The 26,324-nt window shown below is 47.8% G+C and overlaps 1 protein-coding gene across 3 annotated transcripts; it reads right to left on the reverse strand.

Annotated features, from left to right (window-relative positions):
• Positions 1-47: 47 nt before the first annotated feature.
• On the reverse strand, positions 48-25,411 carry Kif2c (kinesin family member 2C). 3 transcript variants are annotated; one of them, XM_059254823.1, is made up of 21 exons: positions 25,236-25,411; positions 24,186-24,280; positions 20,176-20,277; positions 19,953-20,001; positions 16,687-16,809; positions 15,314-15,436; positions 13,877-13,977; positions 13,209-13,304; positions 9,153-9,207; positions 8,902-9,064; positions 7,421-7,511; positions 7,147-7,210; positions 6,985-7,076; positions 5,860-6,002; positions 5,008-5,212; positions 4,792-4,902; positions 3,405-3,472; positions 2,963-3,068; positions 2,753-2,866; positions 270-393; positions 48-160 (listed from the first exon to the last, which is right to left on the reverse strand). In XM_059254823.1, the coding sequence occupies exons 1-21, from the start codon at positions 25,294-25,296 to the stop codon at positions 78-80; spliced, it is 2,169 nt and encodes a 722-aa protein (XP_059110806.1). In that variant the 5' UTR covers positions 25,297-25,411; the 3' UTR covers positions 48-77. The 3 variants fall into 3 exon arrangements, with proteins under 3 accessions (XP_059110806.1, XP_059110808.1, XP_059110807.1); XM_059254825.1 differs by lacking the exons at positions 24,186-24,280; positions 25,236-25,411 and adding an exon at positions 20,427-20,787; XM_059254824.1 differs by lacking the exons at positions 24,186-24,280; positions 25,236-25,411 and adding an exon at positions 20,370-20,787.
• Between the last annotated feature and the right edge of the window lie 913 nt (positions 25,412-26,324).

A 26,324-nucleotide genomic window follows, 5' to 3' on the forward strand; every position in this document is an offset into this window, starting at 1 on the left:
AAAGCCAAAGGTGCCCAAAGTCTGCTGGGGAGGGGAAGAGGCTGGTGTGACACCAAAGAGATCTTTATTTGAAGTCATCACTGATGCCGTTTCCTGCTGCTCATTTGCTTGCTAGCCTGTTCTTCCAGCTGCATGGCCAGGCGCAGGGCCTTGATGACTTCTGTGAGGAAGGGGAGGTGGCACACAAAGGGTTACTGGGCGTCGTGGAACCGCCTGGCCCCCTGCCACTGCCTGCACCCGTGGGACCCGCGGGACGGCGGCGAGCTCACCTCGCAGGGCGGAGAAGTGCTTAGCCTGCTGAGCCAGGGCAGACTCTGCTTTGCTCACAAAGGTCTCCAAGTCATAGTCGGGCTGATCGGTCATCTCAGAGAGCTCAAGCCAGCCTGGTCCTTGCTGCAACAGGAGAACCTAGTCAACTCACAGTGCGGTGGTGTATGCCCATAATCTCAGCCCTCAGAGGCAGGAGGATCAGGAGGTAGGGCCTCCTGGACCCACATGTAGGAGAGAACTGACTCCTACAAGTTGTCCTTTGACCTCCACAACCTACCCAGCCACCCAAACAATAAACAAATGTTTAAAAAAAAAAAATTCCAGGAATTCAAGGACATCCTGGGCTTCAAGAGACACTGGTTCAAAACAAACAACAGTAACAAAACAGAAGAAATCCTTAGCTTGACCTTAGTCAGCACCTTCCTACCCCAAAGCTGTCCCTATGTCCTGTGTCCAATAGGTAACATCACTGATCCTGTCTTTGTTGTTGTTGTTTGGTTTTGAAACAGGGTTTCCCTGTGTAGCCCTGGCTGTCCTGGAACTAGCTCTGTAGACCTCAAACTCAGAGATCCTCCTGCATCTGCCTCCTGAGTGCTAGGATTAAAGGCATGTGCCACCACTGCCCAGATTATCCTGCTCTAAAGAGTCAGAAATTAGAATGACAACTTTCTTCCTCCCTCTCTTTCTTTGTGACATGTAGCCCAGACTGACCTGGAACTCACGATGTATCTAAGAGTGGCCTTGAACTCCTCAACAGTAGCGTTAGGCATGCCACCACACGCGGCTGATGAGCCTCATGTGTACTCTAGGAAAACAACCACTGAGCCCTACTGGCCCTATGTTTGGGATAGGCTCGCTCTTTGTAACCCAGGCTAGCCTCCAACTCAGCCTCTCAAATATTGGGGTCACAGATTCGAGCCACCACACCTGGCTCTTTGGTTACCTTCTTTGTTTTCTCCCTTTCCTGGCATGAGCTGGGCATGGTGGCACACACCTGAAATTCTAGTGCTTGGAAGGTTGACAAAAGAGGACTGAGAGTTCAAAGTTATATATATATATATATATATTACTCTGTCTCAAAAACAAAACCAGGGGCTAGAGAGATGGCTTGGTGATTAAGAGAACTTGTTTTTCTAGAGGTCAATTTCCAGCATACTCATGGCAGCTCATAACCAGTTCTAGAAGCTCCAACACCTTCTTCTGACCTCCTTGGGCATAGGGCATAAAAATGGTACACCTATGCAGGCAGAAACACTCCAACACATTAAAGACAAAAGACCCCAAACTCGTGCTCTGACCACATCACCACTTTGCTGAAGGCCCTCCAAAGGTTTCACTGCATCATAATGAAATCTGAGGGCTGGAGAGATGGCTCAGTGGTTAAGAACACTGGCTATTCTTCTAAAGGTTCTGAGTTCAATTCCCAGCACCCACATGGTGGCTCAAAACCATCTGTTACGAGATCTGGTGCCCTCTTCTGGCCTGCAGGCATATATACAGGCAGAACACTGTATGCATAATAAATAAATAAATCTTTAAAAAAAAAAAAAAAAAAAAAAAAAAAAAAAAAGAAATCTGAGTCTTTGGTATGAGCCAGATGTAAGGCCCATCAGCACCAGGACCCCACTGACTGCCTTTATCGATCGCCCTCTGTTCACAGCCTTTGCATTGACTCAGTCAACTCTCACGTGTCCTGAAAGGGCCATGTACTTTGTCACAGTGGCCCAGACACAGCAGGGAGGGGGACATGTCTGCACAGCAGTCTCCTCAGTGACACAAGTTCTTTCCTTCTGCTTCCAAGTCTGCCACCGACAGGAGACGCTTCCCCACTTTCTCCCACAGCAGGCTCACAGCACAAGGAGCATTTCCCACTTACTCGGTTCCATCTGATGCTGGTCCTGTGCTGCTGCTACAGAAGCCCACCACTTAATCCTCAAAGACAATACTGTGTCTTGCTCAGTTTAGAGACAGACAGGGAAACTGAGGCTCAGTGAGACTAAATGCCTTTCACAGGGAAGGAGCTCACACCACAAGAGTGAGGTGCTCCGCCGGGCGGTGGTGGCGCACGCCTTTAATCCCAGCACTCGGGAGGCAGAGCCAGGCGGATCTCTGTGAGTTCGAGGCCAGCCTGGACTACCAAGTGAGTTCCAGGAAAGACGCAAAGCTACACAGAGAAACCCTGTCTCGAAAAACCGAAAAAAAAAAAAAAAAAAAAAAAGAGTGAGGTGCTGTGGTCCGTGTGTCACCACAGAGCAGGAACAGTCACTGAACAAACGCGATGTCCCTCTGCACCCTCTGCTCAGCAGCACCAGGCCACAAGAGAGTGTCACAGGTGAGCAGGTGCAGTCTGGGGAAAGCTAGCCTCCCTGTCCCATCCCACCAGAGACCCACAGGAGTAAGGCCACGTTCCAGGAACAGGGGTGAGCTCTGTGGGCTGTGCAGGAGGGCCTGCCAATCCCTCCCGGCTGGGACCAGTGTGCACCTGTATAATCTCCTTGAGCTCCTCCATGGCCCTCTCTTCCAGCTCCCTGATCTGAGTCATGGCCTCATTAAAGCTGGACATCTGAGAAGACAGCTCCTCCTCTTCCTTGGTGAACTGAGGCCACAGCGGAGACAACAGTGTCAAGACTAGGGTCCAGGGTCTATTTCAAAGTCACATTTCATCTTGCCCCTCCACCCCCACTCCACTTACATCAACTGCCAGCGAGGTTCCATTAGAGCAGGCCTCCATCTCCTCTGTCTCCATTTGAGTTGGCTGCTCTCCACTGGGCCCGCTGTGGGAGCTCAGCTCCTTGACTCTGAGGAAATAAGGTCCTTAATTTCCCAGCAGTCCCCTGGGCACTCACTACAGAAGTGCATCACCACTCAGATAACAAGCTTAGGGACCCCAGGGGTAAAAAGCAGCTAGTCTTCAGTCCGGAACAGGTGACATAAACCTGAGGCTGACATGGAAAGACCCTCACACACTATTTTATTGACTGAAGGGGACTGGGACAGACCTAGCATGTGGCTGAACTCCACACCTCAGATTTCCTGTTAAGGGAGGAAGTTCAGTGGTCATTGAGTGCTCCAGCCACTTCCCGTCTCATCCTGCCATTCCCTTCTCCATCCCGCCTGGACGCAGGCCCTCATACCTGTCTGCGTATCTCAGCGTGTTCAACGTGTATTCACAGGAGCTTATGCCTGGTGAGATCATGGCAATCTGAGAAAGAGAGAAGAGCGGTGAGAGGCTGGGAATCAAGTGAGGGCACCAGGAACCCACCGCTCGGGCAGCTGCCAGGAGTGTTTGCCAACGGGCGAGACTGACATGGTAAAGCAGGACCCATAAAGCACATGTGCTCCACTCAGCAACTTGTTCTGGGTATGTAAGGCACTTTCGTTGTTGCTAAAACTGACAACCTAATTTGACTCCTAGAACCTACACAGTGGAAGGAGAAGAGACTCCTGCACATTGTCCTCTGACCGCCACATGAGTACCATGACATATGTCCATGTGCATTTACATAATAAACAAATTAAAAAAAAAATGGGGCTGGAGAGATGGCTCAGAGGTTAAGAGCACTGGCTGTTCTTCCAGAGGTCCTGAGTTCAATTCCCAGTAACCACATGGTGGCTCACAACCATCTGTAATGAGATCTGGCGCCCTCTTCTGGCCTGAAGGGATACATGCAGGCAGAACACTGTATACATAATTAATAAATCTTTAAAAAAATGCCAGGCAGTGGTAGTGCACACCTTTAATCCCAGCACTCAGGAGGCAGAGGCAGGCAGATCTCTGTGAGTTTGAGGGCAACCTGGGCTACAGAGTGAGTTCCAGAACAGGAGCCAAAGCTACACAGAGAAACCCTGTCTCAAAAAACCAAAAAAAAAGGACAGATCTCAAAGCTTGGTGGCCCCTGCTCAGATCACCCAGTCCATGAGGGGCTGCCTCAGAGAGAAGGGCTTAGTGACTGGGGTAAAACCCTTGGCAAGAGGAGTAAGAACTCTGGGTTCAATCCTCTACGCTGTCAGCGGGGGAAGAAGGAGCAGTAGGACTAATTGATATTACTAGAGCTGAGACAGAAATCTATCCTTCGTCATGAAAAGGCCCTGCTCATCACAGGCAGGGGTGAGGGTGTGCTCTGGATAGTGGCGAATCTCACTTAGCAGCACTTGTAGATAAAATAGGAAGGGAAGAAGTCATTAGAGGTTCGGAATATGAGGCTAGATGTAGCGTGAGGGAAGCTTTAGGAGTGAGGAGGACTTACTTCTCCTGCATCTCATCTACTAAGGTTTACTTCCTGAAGTCCAGAACCCTGTTTACCAGATAAGGGAGCAATGGCTGCCCTCAGCACCCACAGAGTGGAGTTCTTCCTCCTTGCCCATAGGAAAGGTAGAGGCTACAGGCCGTGGAAGTCCCGTCAGGAGCCGGAGAACACAGGCAGAGAGGTACTGAGCTCCCTGCCCAGAGTCAGGGCAATGTCTCCCCAGGAAGCAGCAGCTCTGGGGCTTCTTTCCCACCTGCAGAGTCATCCCACTCACCATGCACGTCCTTGAGTTCTCGCCAATGAACGAGTCCCTCAGCACCTGGGTCAGCTTGCTCTCACGGAATGGGGTGTGAGCCTTGTTCTGTCCCAGCGCCCTGATGCACTCCTGTGGGGCAGCAGAAATAACTGGAAGCCTCTTTCCACTCTTATGCAGCCTATTCTCTCCCTTCCCAGGCTGCCCTCCTGGCCACCACTAGCAAGTGCCTGCTACCTTCAGAGCTAGGAGAGACTTGTTAATCTCTGCACCCTCCATGCGAGTCTGCCGGTCAGCACTAGAAGTGTCGGCCCCTCGTTCATTCCCTGCCAGATCTACCAGAGAGAATTTGCCATGTAATCTCCCTTTGGCTCGAAGAAGAATCTGGAAGCAGGCATGGGAGCGGGAGGAATTGGAGTTGGCAAATGTTTGTCCAGAAGTCCTATTAAAAGGAGGGGAAATGCAAAGTTATAAACTTTGGGGACTCAGTGCTCGGGCATTTACCAGACTCGGTGCTCGTGAAGATGAGGAGGAGCTGAGTCTGCTATGACGGTCCTAGTCATCCACCACTTGCCCAAACTTGAGTGCTCTTGCTGTGGATGGGGCCGAACAGTAAGTAGAGCACTTGCCCAGCATGTGAAGTAAAACTCTGGGCTTAATCTTCAACACTGGGAGAAAAAAAATCTGAGCCCCGCAACTACCCACAGCTTACTGCACTATATCAGCACTGGCCTACATTTACACAGAGACACCACGGTCTCATTCCTTCTAGCCCAGAACAGATTCAGGGCTGCTAACTTCTTCCGCAGAGAAAACTAGGATCCCAGACCCCAGGCAAGAATGGCTGTGAATAAAGCCTGCCTTTGTTAGATTTAAGCTGCTCGGACTTTGTTCTTGAGACCCTGGGATTATCCACCCCACTTAAGGTAGAGGGTCTCACAGCCCTTACCCTGCTGGGGTGAGAAGAACTATGTAGAAAAAGAAATGCTCCCCCACCCCTTGACTCCCCATGCCTGTTTGTGGATCTGAGGCCTCATTATCTGAACTAGGTATCACAGTGGTTTCCCCTCCCCTCACCAGAACTCTGACCTGCAGGCGCTGCCCATGTTGAGCATCTTGATGACATCATCAGCACAGTTAACCAGGTACTCCTGCAGTCCCACAACCTGCACCTGCTGCTTGCTGTCTTCCAGTACACGTAACTTGGCTTTCTTGTTGAGCAGATCAAACACCTGTGGCAGGCACGGAGCATAAAGACAGGGCCATGCATAGGCGCTGGGTCCCTGCCTGACTCCTTCCTAGAGTCAGCCCCAGCCTGGACAAGGGCCAGGAGCAGGAAAGGCAGAGCATGTGCTGACAGGTAACATAACAAGACCCCGCTTTCCTGGTTCATATCCATGTCACCACTTTACAAGGTGTGTCACCCTGAGCAAGTTTACTGAGCTACTCCAGACTGTTCACAGCCTGTAAAGTCAAGACAGAAAAGACTAGAATAGCAGCTAGGCGGTGGTGGTGGTGGCGTGGTGGCGTGCACCTTTAGTCCCAGCACTCAGGAGGCAGAGGCAGGCGGATCTCTGTGAGTTCAAGGCCAGCCTGGTCTACAGAGTGAGTTCTAGGATAGCCAGGGCTACACAGAGACACCTTGTCTTGAGGGAAAAAAAAGACTAGCAAGTGCTTAGCACATAATATCCCATTATTTTTTTTTTTTTTTTGGTTTTTCGAGACAGGGTTTCTCTGTGTAGCTTTGCGCCTTTTCCTGGAACTAACTTGATAGCCCAGGCTGGCCTCGAACTCACAGAGATCCGCCTGGCTCTGCCTCCCGAGTGCTGGGATTAAAGGCGTGCGCCACCACCGCCCGGTAATATCCCATTATTTTTATTGCTGAGGTCTTGCTCCACAAAAGGCAATTCTACAAAACTGCCGAGACTAGAAGGTAAGAGGAAGAGAGAGAGGGAGGCGTGGAGGGTATGGATATGAGAATATACAGGATGGGGAAGGAGGACATAAAGGAAGCAGGGGGTCACGGGAGGACAGCTCACATACAAGGCAGACCTCCCGCCTCACAATAAGCCTGCTCTCCTTATTAAGCTTGACTGCCACCTCACCTTCAGAGGAAAGGTCCACATGCCAGGCAGAGTAGCCCCAAGGCCTACAGCTAACAAGATGTCTGGCTTCAACCACTTCTAGCCATCTTTAAGGTTTTCGTCAGTTTACCTTCCCATTGTAGATCTCAAAGAATGTCACATAAACTTCCAGGTTTAAGTTCCGGTAGCGAGGCTGACTCTTCAAAAGGAAGACATCCCGGGCTGGGAGGGAGAGCCTGGTAAGTAAGCAGCTTTCCACACCCAGTCCCTACATGGAAAACAGTTTACTTACAAGCCATTGCGTAGATCCCTTTAGATGCATTCTGAGATTTCCCAGACAGGTCTCCACCCATTGTCTGCCGAAGGAAACAGCACGTGACCACAGCGTACCGGAGCACAGCTGACTCTACCCCCACAGTGGGCCACACCAGAGCCAGGAGACTGGGCCTGCTAAACCCCGCTCTTCATCTGGCATGGCCAGTGTCTAGTGATGGGCATCTGTACCGCCCGTCCCAAGAACTTCCTGCTGTGGTACGAGGCTTCCTCTGCCGGACTGAAGTACTCACGTGAGTCTTCCCACTGCCTGTCTGCCCATAGGCAAAGCAAGTTGCTTTTCCCCCTTCAAAAATCGTCTGCACCAGTGGCCTTGCTGTGAACCTAGGAGAAAGGATGGAGAAGAGGGAAGGGCATTTGTGTAGCTATTCCTTCATATCCAAGAGGGACTGGTGATGGAAGCCCCCACCGATACTCAGCATAGCTGATGTTTAAATCACTGACTCTTCTTGTAGGGGGGTAGAGCCCAGGGCCTAGGACATGCTGGGCAAACACTACTACTGGGTTGACCCTCAGTCAAGTCCTTTATATAAAAGGGCCTAATGCCTGCATGTTACTTGCATATGCTTTTATATATCTCTAGAGTACTTGTATCCTAATAAAATGTAAACATGCCAGGCAGCGGTGGCGCACACCTATAATCCCAGAGCTTGGGAGACAGATGCAGGCGGATCTCTGTGAGTTCGAGGCCAGCCTGGTTTACAGAGTGAGTTCCAGGACAGCCAGTGCTATACAGAGAAATCCTGTCTTGAAAAACAACAACAACAACAACAACAACAACAACAACAACAACAACCAAAAAAAAAAAAAAAAAAAAAAAAAAAGAATTAAATGCCAAGTGGCATACTGGGACAGATCTGAAGTCATCTGAGTGTGCTAAACTCATTTAGGTAATGAGGTAGTTGGATAAGCCATTGGAAGATGCAATCTCAGTACTTGGGAGGCTGAAGCAGGACTGTCATGGTTCAAGACCATCTGAGAGTAACATATACACATTTAAGCTAGCCTGGGCTACAGAAGATTTTGTAACAACAACAACAACAACAAACCACTAGAAGAAGCCCTGGCACCTCCCCATGAGCCTGACTGCAGTTGGTAATAGGTCACTCATGAGTGATTAAGATTGGGCTGCTACAGCTTAAAAGGTGACATGACAGGTCCCAAAATGGGCCTTCTGGTTGTGGGGCCAGAACTCCGTGATCAGAGAGCTGCCCAATAAACACAACCGCTGCGGGATAACGCTCTCGTACACTGTAAAGATTTGTCACTTGAACTGGTTTAATAAAACGCTGATTGGCCAGTAGCCAGGCAGGAAGTAGAGGCAGGGTGACCAGACTAGGAGAATTTGGGGAAGAGGAAAGGTGGGGTCAGGAGTTGCCAGCCAGACACAGAGGAAGTAAGATGAGAAATGCCACACTAAGTACCAAGCCACGTGGCTAAACATAGGTAAGAATCATAGGTTAATTTAAGTGTAAGAGCTAGTTAGTAATAAGCCTGAGCTACTGGCTGAGCATTTATAAGTAATATTAAGCCTCTGAGTCAATTATTTGGGAAGCAGCTGCTGGGTATTTGAGAACAGGCAGGCAGGACAGAAACTTCCGCCTACACACAACAGGCCAGGGAGGAGGGAAGGAGCTCAGTGTCTGATGTCAGAAAGAGAAAACATGGAGGGGGGGCCGGGGTATGAGGAAGAAAAAACATTCAAGGGACTAACCTGTAGACAACTTCATTTGAAGCTGTTTCATCGAAGGCAAAGTCGAAGTAGAATGCCTGGTTCTCCAGATACTTTGTCAAGTCCACTTTCAATTTGGGTTCATGCACAAAGAGGAAACACTTGCTGGGAACAGAAATCACATCGATTTCTTTCTTGGCCAGTTCTGCAGGAGGAGAATTATTTCAGGGGCTACTCCCTGAACATGGGATCTTCCTCTCAGTTAGCCAGATGCTTCTGACTGAACAGCTCACCTTGTTTATTCAGTGGGCGCTTCCTAACACAGACACAGATCCTGTGTTCCTCAATCTGCAAGAGGATGAGAGGAGACAGACAAAGCGAGGTCATCACCAAAACAAACACCCACAACCCCTCTCTTGGCCCTGGCAAGGGACAATGAGATCTCACACTAGGACCCGGTACTAGAGTACAAGAAAACTGGCCCGAATTCCTCCTGGCTCTCTCACTCCGCTACCTTCAAGGCTGCAGCACTACTCTCCCAGCCCTTAGCAGTCTGGCCAGCCTGAAGCAGGGAGGCTCAGCTGAGCCTTAACTAATGCTCTCACTAAAGTATTTAAAAACAAACAAAACAAAACCAGCTGACGCTGGGCAGAGGTGGCGCACACCTTTAATCCCAGAACTTTGAAGGCAAGGGCAAGTGGATCTCTGGGAGTTTGAGGCCAGTCTGGTCTACAGAATAAGTTCCAGGACAGCCAAGACTACACTGAAAAACTCTGTCTTGAAAAAAACAAAAACAAACCAACAAAAACATCTAGCTAATGAGATGGCTCTGTAGGTAAAGGCACTTCTGTCAAGCCTGATGCTCTGAGCTCCATCCCTGGAACCCACATGACAGGAGAGACCCAACTCCAGTAAGTAGTCCTTTGGCCTCTTCATGTGGGCCATGGCGCGCACACACACTCGCACAGAATGTGTTTTGTTTTTAAAAAGGCCAAGTTTCACAGCATATACCTGTAATTCCAGCACACATTGACACTGTTTCAAGAGGTGGGAAAAAAAGAAAAACCAAAAAAACAAAACCCAAAAAACTAGCCAGGGAGATATCTCAGCAGGTAAAGGCAGATTCACTACACCAAGCCTGATGACCCGAGTTCAATCCCCAGGATCCACATTTCTGCAGGCGCAGGATTATGCAGTAAGAAATTCAGCCACCATGATCAAAAATACTAATAACAGTCAATGTTGGAGAGGATGCGGAGCAAAGGGAACACTCCTCCACTGTTGGTGGGAATGCAAGCTTGTACAACCACTGTGGAAATCAGTATGGCGGTTTCTCAGAAAATTGGGTATTGATCTACCTCAAGACCCAGCCATATCACTCTTGGGCATATACCCAAGGAATGCTCAATCATACCTCAAAGATACATGCTCAACTATGTTCATAGCAGCACTACTCATAATAGCCAGAACCTGGAAACAACCTAGATGCCCATCAACTGAAGAATGGATTAAGAAAATGTGGTACATATACACAATGGAGTACTACTCAGCAGAGAAAAACAATGACAGCATGAAATTTGCAGACAAATGGATGGAACTAGAAAATATCATCCTGAGTGAGGTAACCCAAACCCAGAAGGACAAACATGGTATGTACTCACTCATAAGTGGATTCTAGATATAAAGCAAAGAACAATCAGACTGCAACCCACAGAACCAGGGAGATACATAGCAGGGGGGACCCTAGGATGACTGTGGCTTATAATAGGTTTTAGTTTTACTCAATTACTGGGCAATCCTCAATGAAACATTTCACAATTAGGATAAGAATTTATACTGTATCAAGCTGATAACAGAAAAATAAATTTTAAAAAGTGGGAAAAAAGGCAGGGCAATGGTGGTGCATGCCTTTAATCCCAGCACTCTGGAGGCAGAGCCAGGTAGATCTCTGTGAGTTCGAGGCCAGCCTGGGCTACAGAGTGAGAGTGATATCCAGGAAAGGCTCCAAAGCTACACAGAGAAACCCTGTCTTGAAAAACCAAAAAAAAAAAAAAAAAAAATCATGTGTATGCTTCAGGGTTGGGGATTTAGCTCAGTGGTAGAGCGCTTGCCTAGCAAGCGCAAGGCCCTGGGTTCGGTCCTCAGCTCTGAAAAAAAAAAAAAAAAGAAAAGAAAAAGAAAAAGAAAAAAAAGTGGGGGGGGGGGGGGAAATTCAGCCACCATAAAAAGGTGAACTCACTAGAGCCAGGGTTCTGATGGAGGACTTAAATAAAGAACACAAGGCGTATTGGTGTTACTGCCTTTTGAATGATTTGGCTGTTTCCTGCTGTGGATTTCTTGTGTGAAGCCCTAAGCTTTTCCCCATCTATTACAATTTTGGGATTTATTCCCATAGCATAGCAATGTTTTGATCATTTACTGGGCATAAATTCTCCCACGTGCTGGGTGACTCCCCCCTCCTCCTACACTCCCCCTCTTCCACTCTGTAGGATCTCCAGTGGGAGAATTTAGTCACGAAGTCAATAACCTTGGTTCCCACAGCCTAATCTCCGCTCTGTTCCCTGTGACAGACACTGGAAGCCAGTTCCCTGCAGTTATCCCACTTGGCAGGACATGTGGTCAGGAAAGGAGTCTTTCAAATAGATCACATTAGGGACCTTCAGAGATAAAGGGACATTCAGGCGATTTGATTCTGGTCCCTCCTGATTACAGAGAGCGAGTGCCCTAAATTCTCCCACAGCTGACTTGACAAAGTGTTAACCTCAGCTACTTCCAGCTCTACCCTAAGAGCTATTAACCCCTCACCTACTTTCACTTCCATTTACTGGATATAGAAATTTACCTAGGAAATTTACCACCGGTGTTCTAACCCTGAGAGAGAACAAAACAAAAAAAAACAGTAGCCACTGCTTATTTACCCAGTGCAGGAATAAAGTAGTTCCCTTCTTGCGGGCGGCATTTAGAGACAAGTCCCGCTGTGTGGTTTGGGCGGCTGGAACTCATCAGGCTCCAGACCTTGTACCACATGCTTTAAATTCTCCTCATTCTAACGCTTGGGTGATAGATGTAAATTGTTGATCTAAAGAAGTCCCTTTCAGTTAGCTACAATGGCCAAAGTGTTGGCACAAATCAGACTCCACAATTTTCTCCCACAGTATGCCGGTCGCCATAGCAACCTTGATGCGCTTCACAGTTGCCGGGCCGCGGGCAGGGGAACCGTTGATGGCTGCGCCCTTACCCTTCTTTCCCGTTTCTCTCTCACTAACCTCTAGTGTAAATACGCACACCTACGACTGTAGATCATGTGTGAACTTCTTCAGAACTGAGAAGCCTATGAAATCAGCCTTTCTGTCTCTTAGCGTTGCCGGATACCCTTCTAGCCTCCCTGGAACCATGAAATGCTGAGGATGTCACTCCGGACAGGTCCTATCTTCTTTTTGACCCTGAGGAAATTCTGTAACCACGATTACCAGAGAATTGCCTTTGTTTGTGTATGTACATAAACTGAAAAACCTTACAGCTAAGGGAGAAAGAAACTGGTACAAAGAAGCACGGAGTGAGAGATTAATTTTTTGCCCTCGGATCCTTTGAACCGTACAATGGGTGTAGCCTTTCCTCTGAACCCTGAGGGCATTGAGGCTGGTCCTCAATAGCTCTCCATACCACATGGTAGAGAAATGACTCCTGCAAGTTGTCCTCTGACTTCCATATAGGAATGTGTACAAGTACCCTCCTCACGGTATAAACAAACATAAAGACATTTTTAACTGGATGTAGTGGCATGTACCTGTAATCCCAGCACTTGGGAGGCAAGTTCCAGGCCGGGCAGGTCTACATAGTGAGATCCTTTGGTTTTTCAAACATGTACAGATATTGTGCCTGCATGTATGTCCGTTTATCACACGAGAGCAGGGCCAGTGGATGCCAAGGGGAAGGAATTATGCGGGTGCTGGGAACTACACCCAGTTTTTTTTTTTTTTTTTTTTTTTTTGAGGAACAAGTACTCTTAACTACTGAGCCATCTCTCCAGCCCTGAGATACTGTCTTGAAAAGTGTTGGGGGGCCCCCACCAGGGATATGGCTCAGTGGGAGACTGTGTGCTCAGATATTGGGAGTACTGGATTCAACCCCCAGAAACACTCAGATATAGATGGGGGGATGGGAGGAGACGAATACGCACACACACAAAAGGGAGGGGAGGGAAAAAAGAGAGAGAGAGAGCAACCTAAAACTCTTCAGACAACGCTCAAGAGTGAATGAAGATCCCAGCATGCCTTTCCCTTGTCCTTCAATGTCCTTCCCTGTCCTGCTCAGGGAAGAGAGGTAGAAGAACGTTCAGGTATACTCACAGGATCAGTCACAGTAAGTGGGTGACATTCCATAGTAACCCGAAACTCTTTAATCATCCGGGCAAACTCCCAGTTTGGAAAGCTGCTGTCATATTCCTGTTTGAGGAAGAGGAGCACAGGGCAGACTGTTAAGGTGTGAGCGCTCTTGGACCCAGAGACACCAGACAGCAGCAGCTTCACAGCCGAGTGCCTCAACCCTGGCTCTAGTGTGAAAAGCCAGGCAGGGGTCCTGGGGAGCAGGACTGTCAGGGGAGCCCAGGCATGCACCAGGGACAAGAGCTGCTTTCCACGTCTTAGGGGGCAAAGCAGCAGAATGCGTTTCCTCAGATCAATTACCCAACTAAGAGGACTCTGCTGCCATTGCTTCTACCCTGCATGGTGATACCGGTTACAGGGGATGGAGGCAGGCAAGCAGGTGTGCCCAGCAACAGGACTGCATCCTGTGAGCACAGGATGGGCTTCCCCAATCAGCATCAAATATGGCTCATTGGAACATCTTCAGATAATTTTTGAATTACGCATTTATTTTCTGAATTCTGATAAGAAGCGATTAAACTTCCTGGATATCAGAACTGGAGCCTTAGAAATCCCAGGGACAGCTATGTGTTGGCTGCTTATCTGCCAGGATGCCTGTCCTGAAACTCTCACCCGCATCTCCCAGGAGTCACCTGAGCTCGCTTTATTCTTATTTCCGAGTTCTGGGCCCTCTTCTCTTCCCGCTTGTTCTTCATTTTTTCCATTTCCTTCACAATACATGATTTCCTCCGAACTGTGGGGAAAGGAAGTCACTCTTTACTCATCTGCTTCTTTTGTTACTTTCTGGCTAGTCCGCCGACACTGGGCCTTCTGTAGAAACAGGTCTCCCTTCTCTAGACTCTTGTTTTTATTTATTGTTTGTTGTTGTTTTTTCAAGATAGAGTTTCTCTGTGTATGTAGCCCTCGCTGTCCCAGAACTCACTCTGTAGATAGACTAGGCTGGTCAAAGGTGTGCACTACCATGCCTGGCCTTCTGTTTGTTTATAAATTAGTGTGTGTGTTTGTATACACGCTCATGCCACTCCATACACGTGGAAGTGGGGATAACTTTTGGAAGTCAGTTCTCTCCTCCTACCATGTGGGATCTGGAAACTGAGCTCAGGTCATCAGGCTTGAGGGCAGGCACCTTTGACCTGCCGAGCCACCTCACTAACACAGCCTACACCCTTTTCTAGAGTTTTATCTGACTCTTGGATGGATGAGTCCATGAAGTACTGGCTGGGCCAATGTGAGGTCAGAGCAACAATCACACCACTCTGGTTTTGACCTAAGCTCTATGCTTCTGCAGCTATTTTCTCTAGAATCAAAATGAGGCAGAGTGGAGAGATTGCTCAGTGGTTAGAGCACTTGCTCTTGCAGAAGACCAAAGTTTGATTCCCAGTACCCACCTGGTGGTTCACAACTCTCTATAACACAAGCCCTAGGGAATCCAAAGCTCTCTTCTGACCTCCACCGGCATCGGGTACACACAGTGCACAGGCACACGTGCAGGTAAAACACTCATACACACAAAAATCAATAAATCTATATAAAAGAAAAAAAGTTTGAGGCCAGCCTGGTCTACAAAGCGAGTTCCAGGACACCCAGGACTGTTATGCAATTAAAAAACCCTATCTTGAAACCCTGTCTTGAAAAAAAACAAAAACAAAACAAAATAAAAAAAGCCAGGCGGTGGTGGCGCACGCCTTTAATCCCAGCACTCGGGAGGCAGAGCCAGGCGGATCTCTGTGAGTTCGAGGCCAACCTGGGCTACCAAGTGAGTTCCAGGAAAGGTTCAAAGCTACACAGAAAAACCCTGTCTCGGAAAAAAAACAAAAACAAAACAAAAAAACCCTGTCTTGAAAAACAAAAAAAAAAAAGGTAAGCTATCCCACTTCATTTTCAAAAGGACTCTGGGCTGTTGATCAAGAACTTAGCTGTGAATACACACAGCAAATGGCTCCTGCCAAGCTTCTGTGTGTTGTGAAAGACTCAGTCCATCACCACAGGATAACCTACCTTCAGGGCCCAGGCAGGCCGTGTTAACTACCTGTGCTAGAGCAGAGGGGCACACAGCTCAGCGCGTCTACCTGAATTTCCAGGGTTTGCAGAAGACATGCTTCGGGTGGGGTGGACTTGCTCTTCTGTCTCCTCGCTGACCATCGACAATGGTAATTCTGTCACTGCAGGGCAGGAGGGCCTAGGGAAGCTGGCTGTGGGGAAACAAGAGTCACTGGAGAGCAGACAGCAAGAGCAGCTGTCCTAACTAGAGACTCAAGAGTTGGTCATGGACAAACCTGGGCTGTTCCTCTTACCCCCAGTCCAAATTCAACCACCATTCCAGCAAAGGACTGCACCTGAGGTCAAAAAGCCTTAAACTAAATATGAAAGCAGAACTTGAAAAATAATTTTAAACTGAGTCAGGTAGCTCCCACCTGTAATCCCAGCATTTGGGAGGCTAAGGGAGAATGATTTCTACAAGTTCAAGGCCAGGCTAGGGTGCACAGTAAGTCCCAGGATATCATAGGGTACAGAACGAGAAGAGAGAGACCCAGTCTCAAAAGAACAAACAGCAGGGCATGGTGGTACACAAGAGGCAGGTGGATCTCTGCAGGTGGATCTCTGAGGTCAAGCCCAACCCGGTCTACAGATCAAGTTCCAGAGCTACAGAGTAACCCTGTCTTATAAAACAACAGTTGTTTTGAGACAGCATATCACACAGCTTAGGCTGGCCTCAAACTCAGTATGGCTGGACTGAGGTTGACCTCGTATGGAATCACCCTGCCTCATAAGCGCTAGAATTGCAGGCGGGTCCACTAGGTTCCACTACGTCCAGTTTCATGTGGTGCTGGGATGGAGCTCAGAGCTTTGTGCATGCTGGGCAAGCACTCTGCCAGCTGAGCAACAATCTAACCCCTAAAGTGGTTTTTCAAGTAGATGTGTAAAGCAGATGGAGATTTTGTGAGACAGTGTATCATTATGCTTTAAATATTAATCTAAATGAAGGTAAGTGAAAGGCTCATGACCAGGTATGAGTGTAACAAGGCATGATGGATTGTTATCGGACATTTTTGTGGTTTTTTGGTCTGGTTAATTTTTTCAGTTTGGGTTTTTGTTGTTGTTCTTGGTGTGTGTGTGTATGTGTGTTCGGAGACAGATTTTCACTCTGGAGCCTAGGCTGACCTCAAGCTCATGGCAATCTCTTAAGTACTGGTATTTTAGTGGTGAGCAACCACAGTCACCTAGTTCATTGAGTCAATATAGTTTGGAGAAGTCAGAAAGGGCTGGCCTAGCCCAAAAAGCCATGCTTGGGTCAAGTCTGTAGAATCAGGCCTCTGAAGGCTTTCCCTCCATGACGAGCCCATCCTGAACCCCTTAGGAACCCTGGGAAACTCAGCACGGCACACATAAAGCATAAGGAGCTGCTTTAGGGCCTTATACAGGGAGAGCACTGGTTACTCACAGGTAACTGAAAACTGCTTTCTAGAGTTTGTAGCCACAGGCAGCTCCACCTCCATTTCATTCTCCTGAGTGGCAATTCGAACCTCTGGGACAGTGGACATGCGAGTGGACCGGCTTCGAAGACCTAAGGTCAGAGGACCACACAATACGGTGCTAAAGCAGTGGGGGAGTGCACAGGCAGGCCGGAACCTAGCCACCCGGATGTGAGCCCGGAAACAGCGGCAAGGCCAAGCAGCGCCATCCCCAAATTTAGCCACCCGGATATCTCCCTTAAGAGCATTTGTCTTGGGCTGGCCATATAGCTCAGTGGTTGAAGGCTTATCTAGAATGTTCGTGGCCCTGGTTTAATCCTCAGTACAGGGGCAGTGAGGGGGAACAAAATAAATGAAAGGACCTACAGAAAATCTAAAATAATTTCTGGAGAGAAAGACCTATTCTATGTCTTTTTTTTTTTTCCCCCCCGGTTTTGAGACAGGGTTTCTCTGTGTAACAGCCCTGGCTGTTCTGCAACTCTCTGTAGACCAGGCTGGCCTTGAGCTCACAGGGACCCGGCTGCCTCTGCCTCCTGAGTGCTGGGATTAAAGGTGTGTACCACCACCAACCAGCCTATTTTTCTAGTCTTGATGAAAAAAAAAAAAAAAAGAATCCTTTTTCAGGATTCATTTTTTAGGGGTGGAGAGATGGCTCAGGGGTTATGAACACTGGACACTGGCTCTTCTTCCAGAGGACCCTGGTTCAATTCTCAGCACCCACATGGCAGCTAGTACCCTTTTGTATTCTAGTCCCAGGGAAACTGTTGCCCTCTATAGGCACTACATGGATATAGTGCACAAACATATATAAAGGCAGGCAAAACACTCCCACACATAAAACCTCCAAAAAAAAATTTAAGATTCACTTTTGCCGGGTGGTGGTGGTGCACACCTTTAATCCTAACACCCAGGAGGCAGAGGCAGGTGGATCTCTGTTGAATTTGAGGCCATTCTGGTTTACAAAGCAAGTTCCAGGATAGCCGGGGCTACACAGAGAAACCTTGTCTTGAAAAATCAAAAATAAATAAAAATTAAAACATTTTTTCAAGTCAAGTTAAATGGGCGGCTCATGCCTACAATCCTAACGCTTGTGAGAAGGGTGAGACAGTGGTTCTGCAAACTGGAGGTCAGCCTGGGCTACATTATGAGAACCTGCCTCAATCCCCTCCTCCAAACCCCCTAATTCTGTGTTTCATGAATGACAGTAATTCTGCAGTCTTTCACTTCATCCCCACTTGTTTGGGTGTGTGATAGATGAATGTGTGTCCATGACTTTGCAGAGGGCACTCACCTAGGCTGTGCCTATACAGACCAGAGGTTGACACTGTATTTCTCCTCTATCACTTTCCCTTTAATTTTTGAGACAGTGTCTCTCTGGACCTGTCTCTTACCATTTTGACTGGCCTGGCTTGGCAAGCCAGTCCCGGGGCTCATCTTGTTTCTGCCTCACCAGCACTAGGGTATCACAACACATCACATCTGTTTTTTACATACGTAATGGGGAATCTGAAATAAAGCCTTCACACTGACACGGCCGAGCAGTTTCCCCACTGAGACAACTCTCCAGCTTTCGTTCCTACTTTGGACTCACATCCACACTTAAGGAGCTCCAGGGCTGGGAGGACAGCTCAGTGGTGGAGCACATATGGCTTCGGCCCAACCCTCAGCAAAGCAAAACAAAGTCAGACAGAGCCAGGTTTGATAGCTCCCTCTGTAATCCAAGCACTTGGAAAACTAAGGCAAGAAGATTGCTCAAACTACCAGTTGAGGCCAGCCTGAGCTCTGTAGTGAGTTCCAGGACAGGCTGAACCAGAGATTGTTTGTCAAAAAAAAACAAAACAAACAAACAAACAAACAAACAAAAAAAAAAAACAACCAAAACCAGGGCTTGAGATGGCGCAGCAGTTAAGAGAACGTACTGCTCTTCCAAAGGGCTGGAGCTGGGTTCTCAGCGCTCACATTAGGTGGCTCACAATGGCGTCTAACTCCAGCTCTCGAAGGACCCAGCACCTCTAACTTCCCTGGGCTCCTGCACTCCTGTAGCACATACTCACACACACAGAATTTTAAAAAATAATAATATGAATCTAAAACAAAAACAAACAGCACAGTAGCTCATCAGGTAAAAGCACTTGCTGCACGAACCTGACGGCTTGAATTTGATCCCCAGAACCCATGGTGGAAGAGAACTGACTGTGTGTGTGAGCATGTACACAAAATCAAACAAGACCAACCGGGAAAGCGTCCCATCCCTTGAGGACATGCACTGGAATGGAATCAGCGCCTTTCTTGCAGGCTGTGTTAAGCATGTCTATGGGACCTGTATACCATGGTGCACACGGAGATCGGAGAACAACTTGGTGTTCCTCCGTCCCCCTCTTCCCCCTCAAGACCGGGTTTCTCTGTGTAGTTTTGGTGCCTGTCCTGGATCTCGCTCTATAGACCAGGCTGGCCTCGAACTCACCGAGATCTGCCTGGCTCTGCCTCCCGAGTGCTGGGATTAAAGGAATGCGCCACCACTGCCTGGCTACAACTTGGTATTTTTAAGATGGAACTCAGGTTGTCAGGTTTGTGTAATGTGATTTTGCCTGATGAACTATCTCACCAGCCTTCTTGCTTTTTAAATTTTTAGTTATTATGAATGTATATCTTTTTTTTTTTTTCCTTCGAGATAGGGTCTCACTATATAGCTCTGGCTGTCCTGGAACTTACTATATAGATTAGGCTGATCTCAAACTCAGAAATCTTCCTGCTTCTGTCTCAAGAGCTGGGATTAAAGGTGTATACCACCTCCCCCAGCTGCTTTATTTTTGGGGGGATGGTTTCTTTCTATAGTCCAAGGCAGCTAGAATTTTTAATTCTCCTGTTTCAGCTTCCCATGAGGATCATAGCCACACATCATTGTATTCAGCTCCACTGCTCTTTAAATAGCCCAAAACTATATATCTATGCTTCTCTCACAGCCTCAATGCAAGGCTGAGGGAAGGAAGTCGGTCTCCTCTGCACCAGACTCTGGTCTATAGAACAAGTGTTTAGGCCAGAAAACAAATGTCTGAAATGTACAATTCTCTCAGAGGTTAGCTGTAGGTTAGATTCTTCCTCACACAACAAGATGACTGAACAAAGGACAGAACTCAGCTTACACAGAGTCACATGCAAGGGGTCTACTTTGGCTTCCACTCAGCCCTAGGAACCTCACCCACAGCAAACACCACCACAATAGCCAGTCACTTACCTTCTTTGGGAGCTGGGATTTTGGAGTTGACCGATCTGCGTTTTTGCTTCTGAAAAACAGAACAAATCGCCACAACATATGGCTTTTATCAGTCCTCGGGGTCCTATCATGAGCCTGCGTACTGTGACAAGGCCCCCGAGCAGTCCCAGACCGAAATCAGCAAAAAGGTAACATTGACTCTTCAGGGACAGCAGCTGCAGTCAGTTGACAGGCAGATACCTACCGGGACCGTTACATTTTCCTGCAGAGGCAGATTGTCCTTCGGGTGTAAGGGAAGAAGCTGGAAGAGTTCTGGGTTTATTGCAGCCACATCATCAATATCAATCTGCAAGGACAAGTGAGTTTCAGTGAAGCAACAGTGTTTGACCTAAATGAGGTGCTGTAATCAAGGCCGCCCAAGACTCAGGCTTTACCAACCTTACGCTCCATTAAGCACTGACCACTACAAAATAGTATTCCTTAGTAATGGTTTACCATCTAGATGGAATGGGTCGCCAGGTTCCAAGCCAGTGGGAGACTGTGAGTGATGAGAATGAGGTGGAGAAGAAGCTGACAGGCAGGCACTCAGAAGTCACAGGAGACCTACGTTACTTGGCTCTCCTACTGATCTGCTGGACAGTGACGTCCTGTTGGTCACAGCCCCCTGATCACTTCTTGCTGGCTGACATGAAGGAGGAAACAAGTTCTAACCATCTGGTGACAGTCACAATGGAGGGCCCCTCAGGATCTTATCAGCAGGGGTAAGTTCCCGAAAGCTGCTACCTAACCCTAAGTCTACCTACATTTTCTACTGGGCCCAGAAACTTCCTCCCAGTCACACCTTTCTGTTGATGCCTTTCCAGTCCTGCTCACACCCACAGTGAGGTCACAATTCTGGGTTTACATCACCAGAGTCCTGTAACTCTTTAGGAACAACTCAAACTTCACCAGCATAACTCAGGTTTGAAGCAGCCAATCCAGCTGAGGGATGTAGCTCACAGTAGAGTGTTTCTTTGCATGTGTGAGGCCCTGAATTCACTCTTCAGCACAACACATGCACACAAGACACCAAATGGATCTCACTTTGTTTAGACTTTGAAACGGACAAAGCTAACGAATACACCCTAAGGTGAAATCTTTACCACTTCAATCCACAAGCTGCATCTACTTGTTTACTTTCTATAGGGCTGGTGAGCTGGCACCCAGGGCGAAGAGACAAAGCAAGTACTCTATCATTTAGCTACACTTCCAGCCCAGACTGTTTATTAACTGTCCTACTCAAACATGTTAGGAACAAGTAAGCCAGCAGCATGCAAGAGAGGGTAACCACAAATAAACTCAAATACATCACCTTTCTGTGAATTCAAATTCTAACAGGAAGGAGAGTCCTGTGTCCAGTGGTAGAAATCAAGCATCATGGATAAAATGAGGACAGCATCCCTATTTGCAAAAGCTGGCAAGTACTTCGCTAGCACCGTCTTGAGGACACTCCTTGCATTGCTACATATTCCTACTTCATGCTCAAGCTTCAAACTACACAGAGCATAAATACAAGAGCCCAGACCGAATACTACCTATGTATATTCACACCGGGTATCCTAGGACAGAGAACAGGAGTAAGAGTGTGAAAAGAGGAAGGCCCAGGCATGGATCGGTAGAGGGGGAGTGCCCTCATTTGACTGAGATCTTAAGAAGGCTCTAGAGACAGAGATGTAGCTCAGTGGGATAATACAATAATATGTGAGACCCTGAGAGGAAGCTCAGTCTCTCTCTCTCTCTCTCTCTCTCTCTCCTCTGTCCCTCTGTCTCTCACTCACGCACGCATATGCACGCATGGGCACACACGTATAACTCTCTCACACACACACTAGTTTTCTCTCTCTCTTACTCTCTCTTTTGTTTTTTCAAGACAGGGTGTCCTGGCTGTCCTGGAACTCGTACCAGGCTGACCTCAAACTCAGATCCACCTGCCTCTGCCTTCTGAATACTGGGATTAAAGATGTGTGCGACCACTGCCCCACTCTCTTTTTGATAAAGGGTCTCACTGTGTAATACAGGTTGGCCACAAACTCTGTATGGGCAGGCATAAAAATCTATAATCCCAGCATTCCTAAATCAAGATGGAAGATGAAGACAGGAAAATCACCCAGAGGCTCCCAAGCTAGCTAGCATGGAAACAAAAGACCCCTATTTCAATAAGGTAGAAACAACTCCCCAAAGTTGTCCTGAAATCATCACACATGACAAATATGCACCATGGCACTCAAGTGCTTCCTCCCTCCTTACACACACACCCTTTTGTTGTATGATATTTCATTTGTGTTCTGACAAATAAAGCTTGCCTGGAGATCAGAGGGCAGAGCTAGCCACTAGTTAACCATAGAGGCCAGGCAGTGGTGGCACACACCTTTAATCCCAGCACTTGGGAGGATCACGCCTTTGATCCCAGCACATGGGAGGTAGAGACAGGAGTATAAGGTGGATGGAGACAGTATCTCAGGCCCCATTCAGTCTAAGGATTCAGAGACAGGTTTCCCCCACCCACCAGCTGGTCTGAGGATTTGTAGAGGTAGGAGGAGATAATGGCTGCTCCCCTGCTTCACTGATCTTTCAGCTTTCACCTCCTCCCCCACCTCCCATATCTGACTCTGTGCGTTTTTATTGTTAAGACTAATTAGGATCAGACTTCACTATTTTTTTTGGTGTCACTATATAGCTCAAACTGTCCTGTAATTCACTGTATAGACCAGGCTGGCCTGGAACTCACAGAGATCTCTGCCTCCCAAGTGCTGGGGTTAAAAGTATGTACCACCACCACCTGGCACAAATATTTCTTAAAGTGTAAAGAAATGTATCTTTTTTTTTTTTTTGGAGACAGGCTCTCACTATGTCATCTTGGCTAGCCTAGAACTCACTATGTAAACCAGGCTAGCCTCAAGCCCATAAATATCTGCCTGCCCCTACCTCCTGAGCACTGAGATTAAAGGTATGTATGTACCACCACACCAGACCTATCTGTGTCACTCTATGAAACTCCTTGAGAAAGAGAGGACGCATCTTATTCACCTACATTCCCAGCCCTCAACACACGGTCTGTCATTTTGGAATCAGACCAGGACTTTGTGGCTAAATCCTCACAATATTCTGAGACAGACATTATCATCCTCACTTTACAGGTTAGCATATGAAATTTCTAAGGGCAGAAACAGGAAAGCAGAGGCAGAGACAGAATAGAAATCTGAGTTTTTGTTTTTGTTGTTGTTTTGTTTTTTGTTTTTTGGTTTTTTTTGAGACAGGGTTTCTCTGTGTAGCTTTGGAGCCTGTCCTGGATCTCACTTTGGAGACCAGGCTGGCCTCGAACTCACAGAGATCTGCCTGGCTCTGCCTCCCGAGTGCTGGGATTAAAGGCGTGTGCCACCACTGCCCGGCGAAATCTGAGTTTTTAATTCACAGACCAGTGACCTTTTCACAACACCATGCCTTCTTCCCATCTCTACTTTTCTCAATATTGCAAGGCTCCCCACTAACCCTGAACATCGTAGCTGCCAGAGACTCTCCCATCTCTTTTCAGACTTCTTGCTGAGGCCAAAGCATCCTGAGTCTGCTTGGCCTATGGCCAGCTTGTCACTCAGACCTCAGGACGGATGCATGCCATGAGCCTTCATATTCCATCCAAGTCCCACCCTGGGTCAGATCTTACACTGTCCATCTGTGCCATCCGTCACCAGCTGCTTTATGATTTGGCATTTTGAAAACACACCTTTGTTTCCTTTCCTGGTTACTGATTTTGTTACCCAAACTGAAGCAGTAGTGTGCACTCAGAACCCAGCTTAGGTAAGTAAGCAAAGCCTTCTGGCTTTGCCGAAATTTGCTTTCCACAGACACACCAGAAACTGTTAATTGCTTCAATTTAGAACACACCTGACGTTGAGCGTTAGTGGTGCACCTCTTTAATCCCAGCACTCGGGAGGCAGAGCCAGGCGGATCTCTGTGAGTTCGAGGCCAGCCTGATCTACAGAGTGAGATCCAGGAAAGGTGCAAAGCTACAAAGAGAAACCCTGTCTCAGAGAAAAAAGAAAACAAAACAAAACACACACACACCTGACTAAATGAAACGCCAGCGTATCCAAAGAGGACCATTTTTTAAGACTGGAGAGGACAGCAAACACCAGAAACTGGGCTCTCACAGGTTCCACACAGATGTTCCACACAGGATCAGGTGACATGCCACAGAAACATTCTCACAGAACCTACCTCTTTGCCCTTTGTGTTACCTCCTTCCGTCCATTCCACTGAAACACAGGATTTCTCCAAGTTCACTGTGCTTATATTGGCACTGTGAATTAAGCCTGTGTATGAAAAGAGCAGAGGTCATCCACCTGTCTCCTAAAAACTTAACTTTTATACTCCACTCTGCTTTTAGGATCCTACAGAGCTGGGTGGTGGTGGTGCATGCCTTTAATCCCAGCACTTGGGAGGCAGGCAGACCTCTGTAAGTTCGAGGCCAGCCTGGTCTACAGAGCGAGATCCAGGACAGGCACCAAAACCACACAGAGAAACCCTGTCTAGGAAAAAAAAAAAAAAAAAAAAAAAGATCCTACAGAGACTTCCAATGCAGACTTTACCTGGGAAGGGAAAATTGATTTTCCCTTCTTCTAAAAATCAGCACAAACACTAATAATCCTAGTGGGGATTCACCATAGACCACCCCACAGTGAGGTGGGCAGGCAACAGGTTTTAAACCCCAGCTACATAGAATAAGGGTTTATCTCTGCTCCAGAGTCTGCAATAGAAAGAAGGTTCATTTGAGCAAGGACATCACTACAGTCCTAAGGGGAGCTGTTCCTGAACGCAATCGTTGTCTGGCTATTGCTCAAATGACATTATCAGACCTGCAGTCGTCCCTTAACAAAAACAGAGCAGGAATCCTGCTCGTTTACTTTGAATCCCTGCGCCTAACATACGGCAAAGGCACCATATACAGCCCCGTCTGGGGCTAGGAAGCCCAGCACTTTCGGAGAAAGATTTCGGCAGGAAGTACAGCCTCTGGCTCTAACCTAGCCTGGGCACGTCTATGACCGGCAGAGGTGCTCTACCCACACTCAGAAAGCAGGCGAGGGTCCCACAACTAGGGCAGTGTTTTCCCGCAGTGTAGGGGACAACGACCGCCAGTGCACAGACATGGACCCCCTCAGGGAGGGATGGGGGAAAGAGTGTCCCAAAGCTTGCCGTTTGGGGGCTGGGTAACTATCTTGGCATTCTCATTGCTCTTGCGTCCCCTTGGCCTCAGGACCCTGCCCTCACCATTACTGCGTTGAATCTTGATGGAGAGACCAGGAAACAATCGGGCGTGAAGCGACTCCATGGACTCGGGAACACCAGCAGGTAAAACAAATGCAAGAAACTTGGAAACCACGACTCTGCTAATACAGTATTAACGCCGCCTAAACCGCTGCAGTTTAAATCCCGCGCGCCAGCGTCCTTACGACGTCACCGCTGCGGAAAAGCACCGCAGAGCATTTTGGGATATGTAGTCTTGGCCTCACGACTTCCGGCCCGTGGGGGAGGGCGGGTCTTCAAGGCGCTGCGACCTATGAGAATATTTTCAGACCCTTAGCCCTTTGCCAGTTTAGCACCAGTTCGACCCTCTGCTTTTATGTACCACTGGGAAACTTACGTATTATGTTTCAGTGAGAGCCCTGTGGTTCTGCAGACAGGGGTTCAAATCCTGGCTTCCTTAGTAAGTAGCTCGATGACTTTAAAGACATCAGATACTTGATGCTTGCTTTTTCTTTGAAATGTCTAAAATATTTCGAAGACACCAATTTAACATAGTTTTGAGTGTCTGCCACATGCTAGTGCTAGACATGGTGCTAGACAGGAATAGTAGAATGAAAAGACAAATAGTTCCTGTCCTTCAGACAATTTTTCTATTGAGAACATGGGGGTGGGGGTGGGGTACCAGGTACCAGGCACATGCCTTTAATCCCAACACTCCGGAGGCAGAGGCAGGCAGATCTCTGAGTTCGAGGTCAGCCTGGTTTAAAGAGTGAGTTCCAGGACAGCAAGGGCTACACAGAGAAACCCTGTCTCAAAAATAAAATAAAATAAGACAAAATCGAAAAGAATACGGGGGAAGTGGGGCATGGTAGCTCATGCCTATAATCCTAGCTCTGGATAGATGAAGACAAGAGAATCATTTCAAAACCAACCTCAGCAACGCTGCGGGTTTAAGGCCAGCCTGGGCTGCACAAAACTGTCTCAATAAACAAACAAACAAAACCAAAAATGGTTGTGGTGATGAACTGCAGTCTCAGCTGCCTAAATGCTGGGATTTTTGTCATTATACTATAATATGAAGTCTTTTGTTTGTTTGTTTGTTTGTTTTGTTTT

The sequence above is a fragment of the Peromyscus eremicus genome, chromosome 2 (genome assembly GCF_949786415.1).
Source record: "Peromyscus eremicus chromosome 2, PerEre_H2_v1, whole genome shotgun sequence".
NCBI classification, from domain to species: Eukaryota; Metazoa; Chordata; class Mammalia; order Rodentia; family Cricetidae; genus Peromyscus; species Peromyscus eremicus.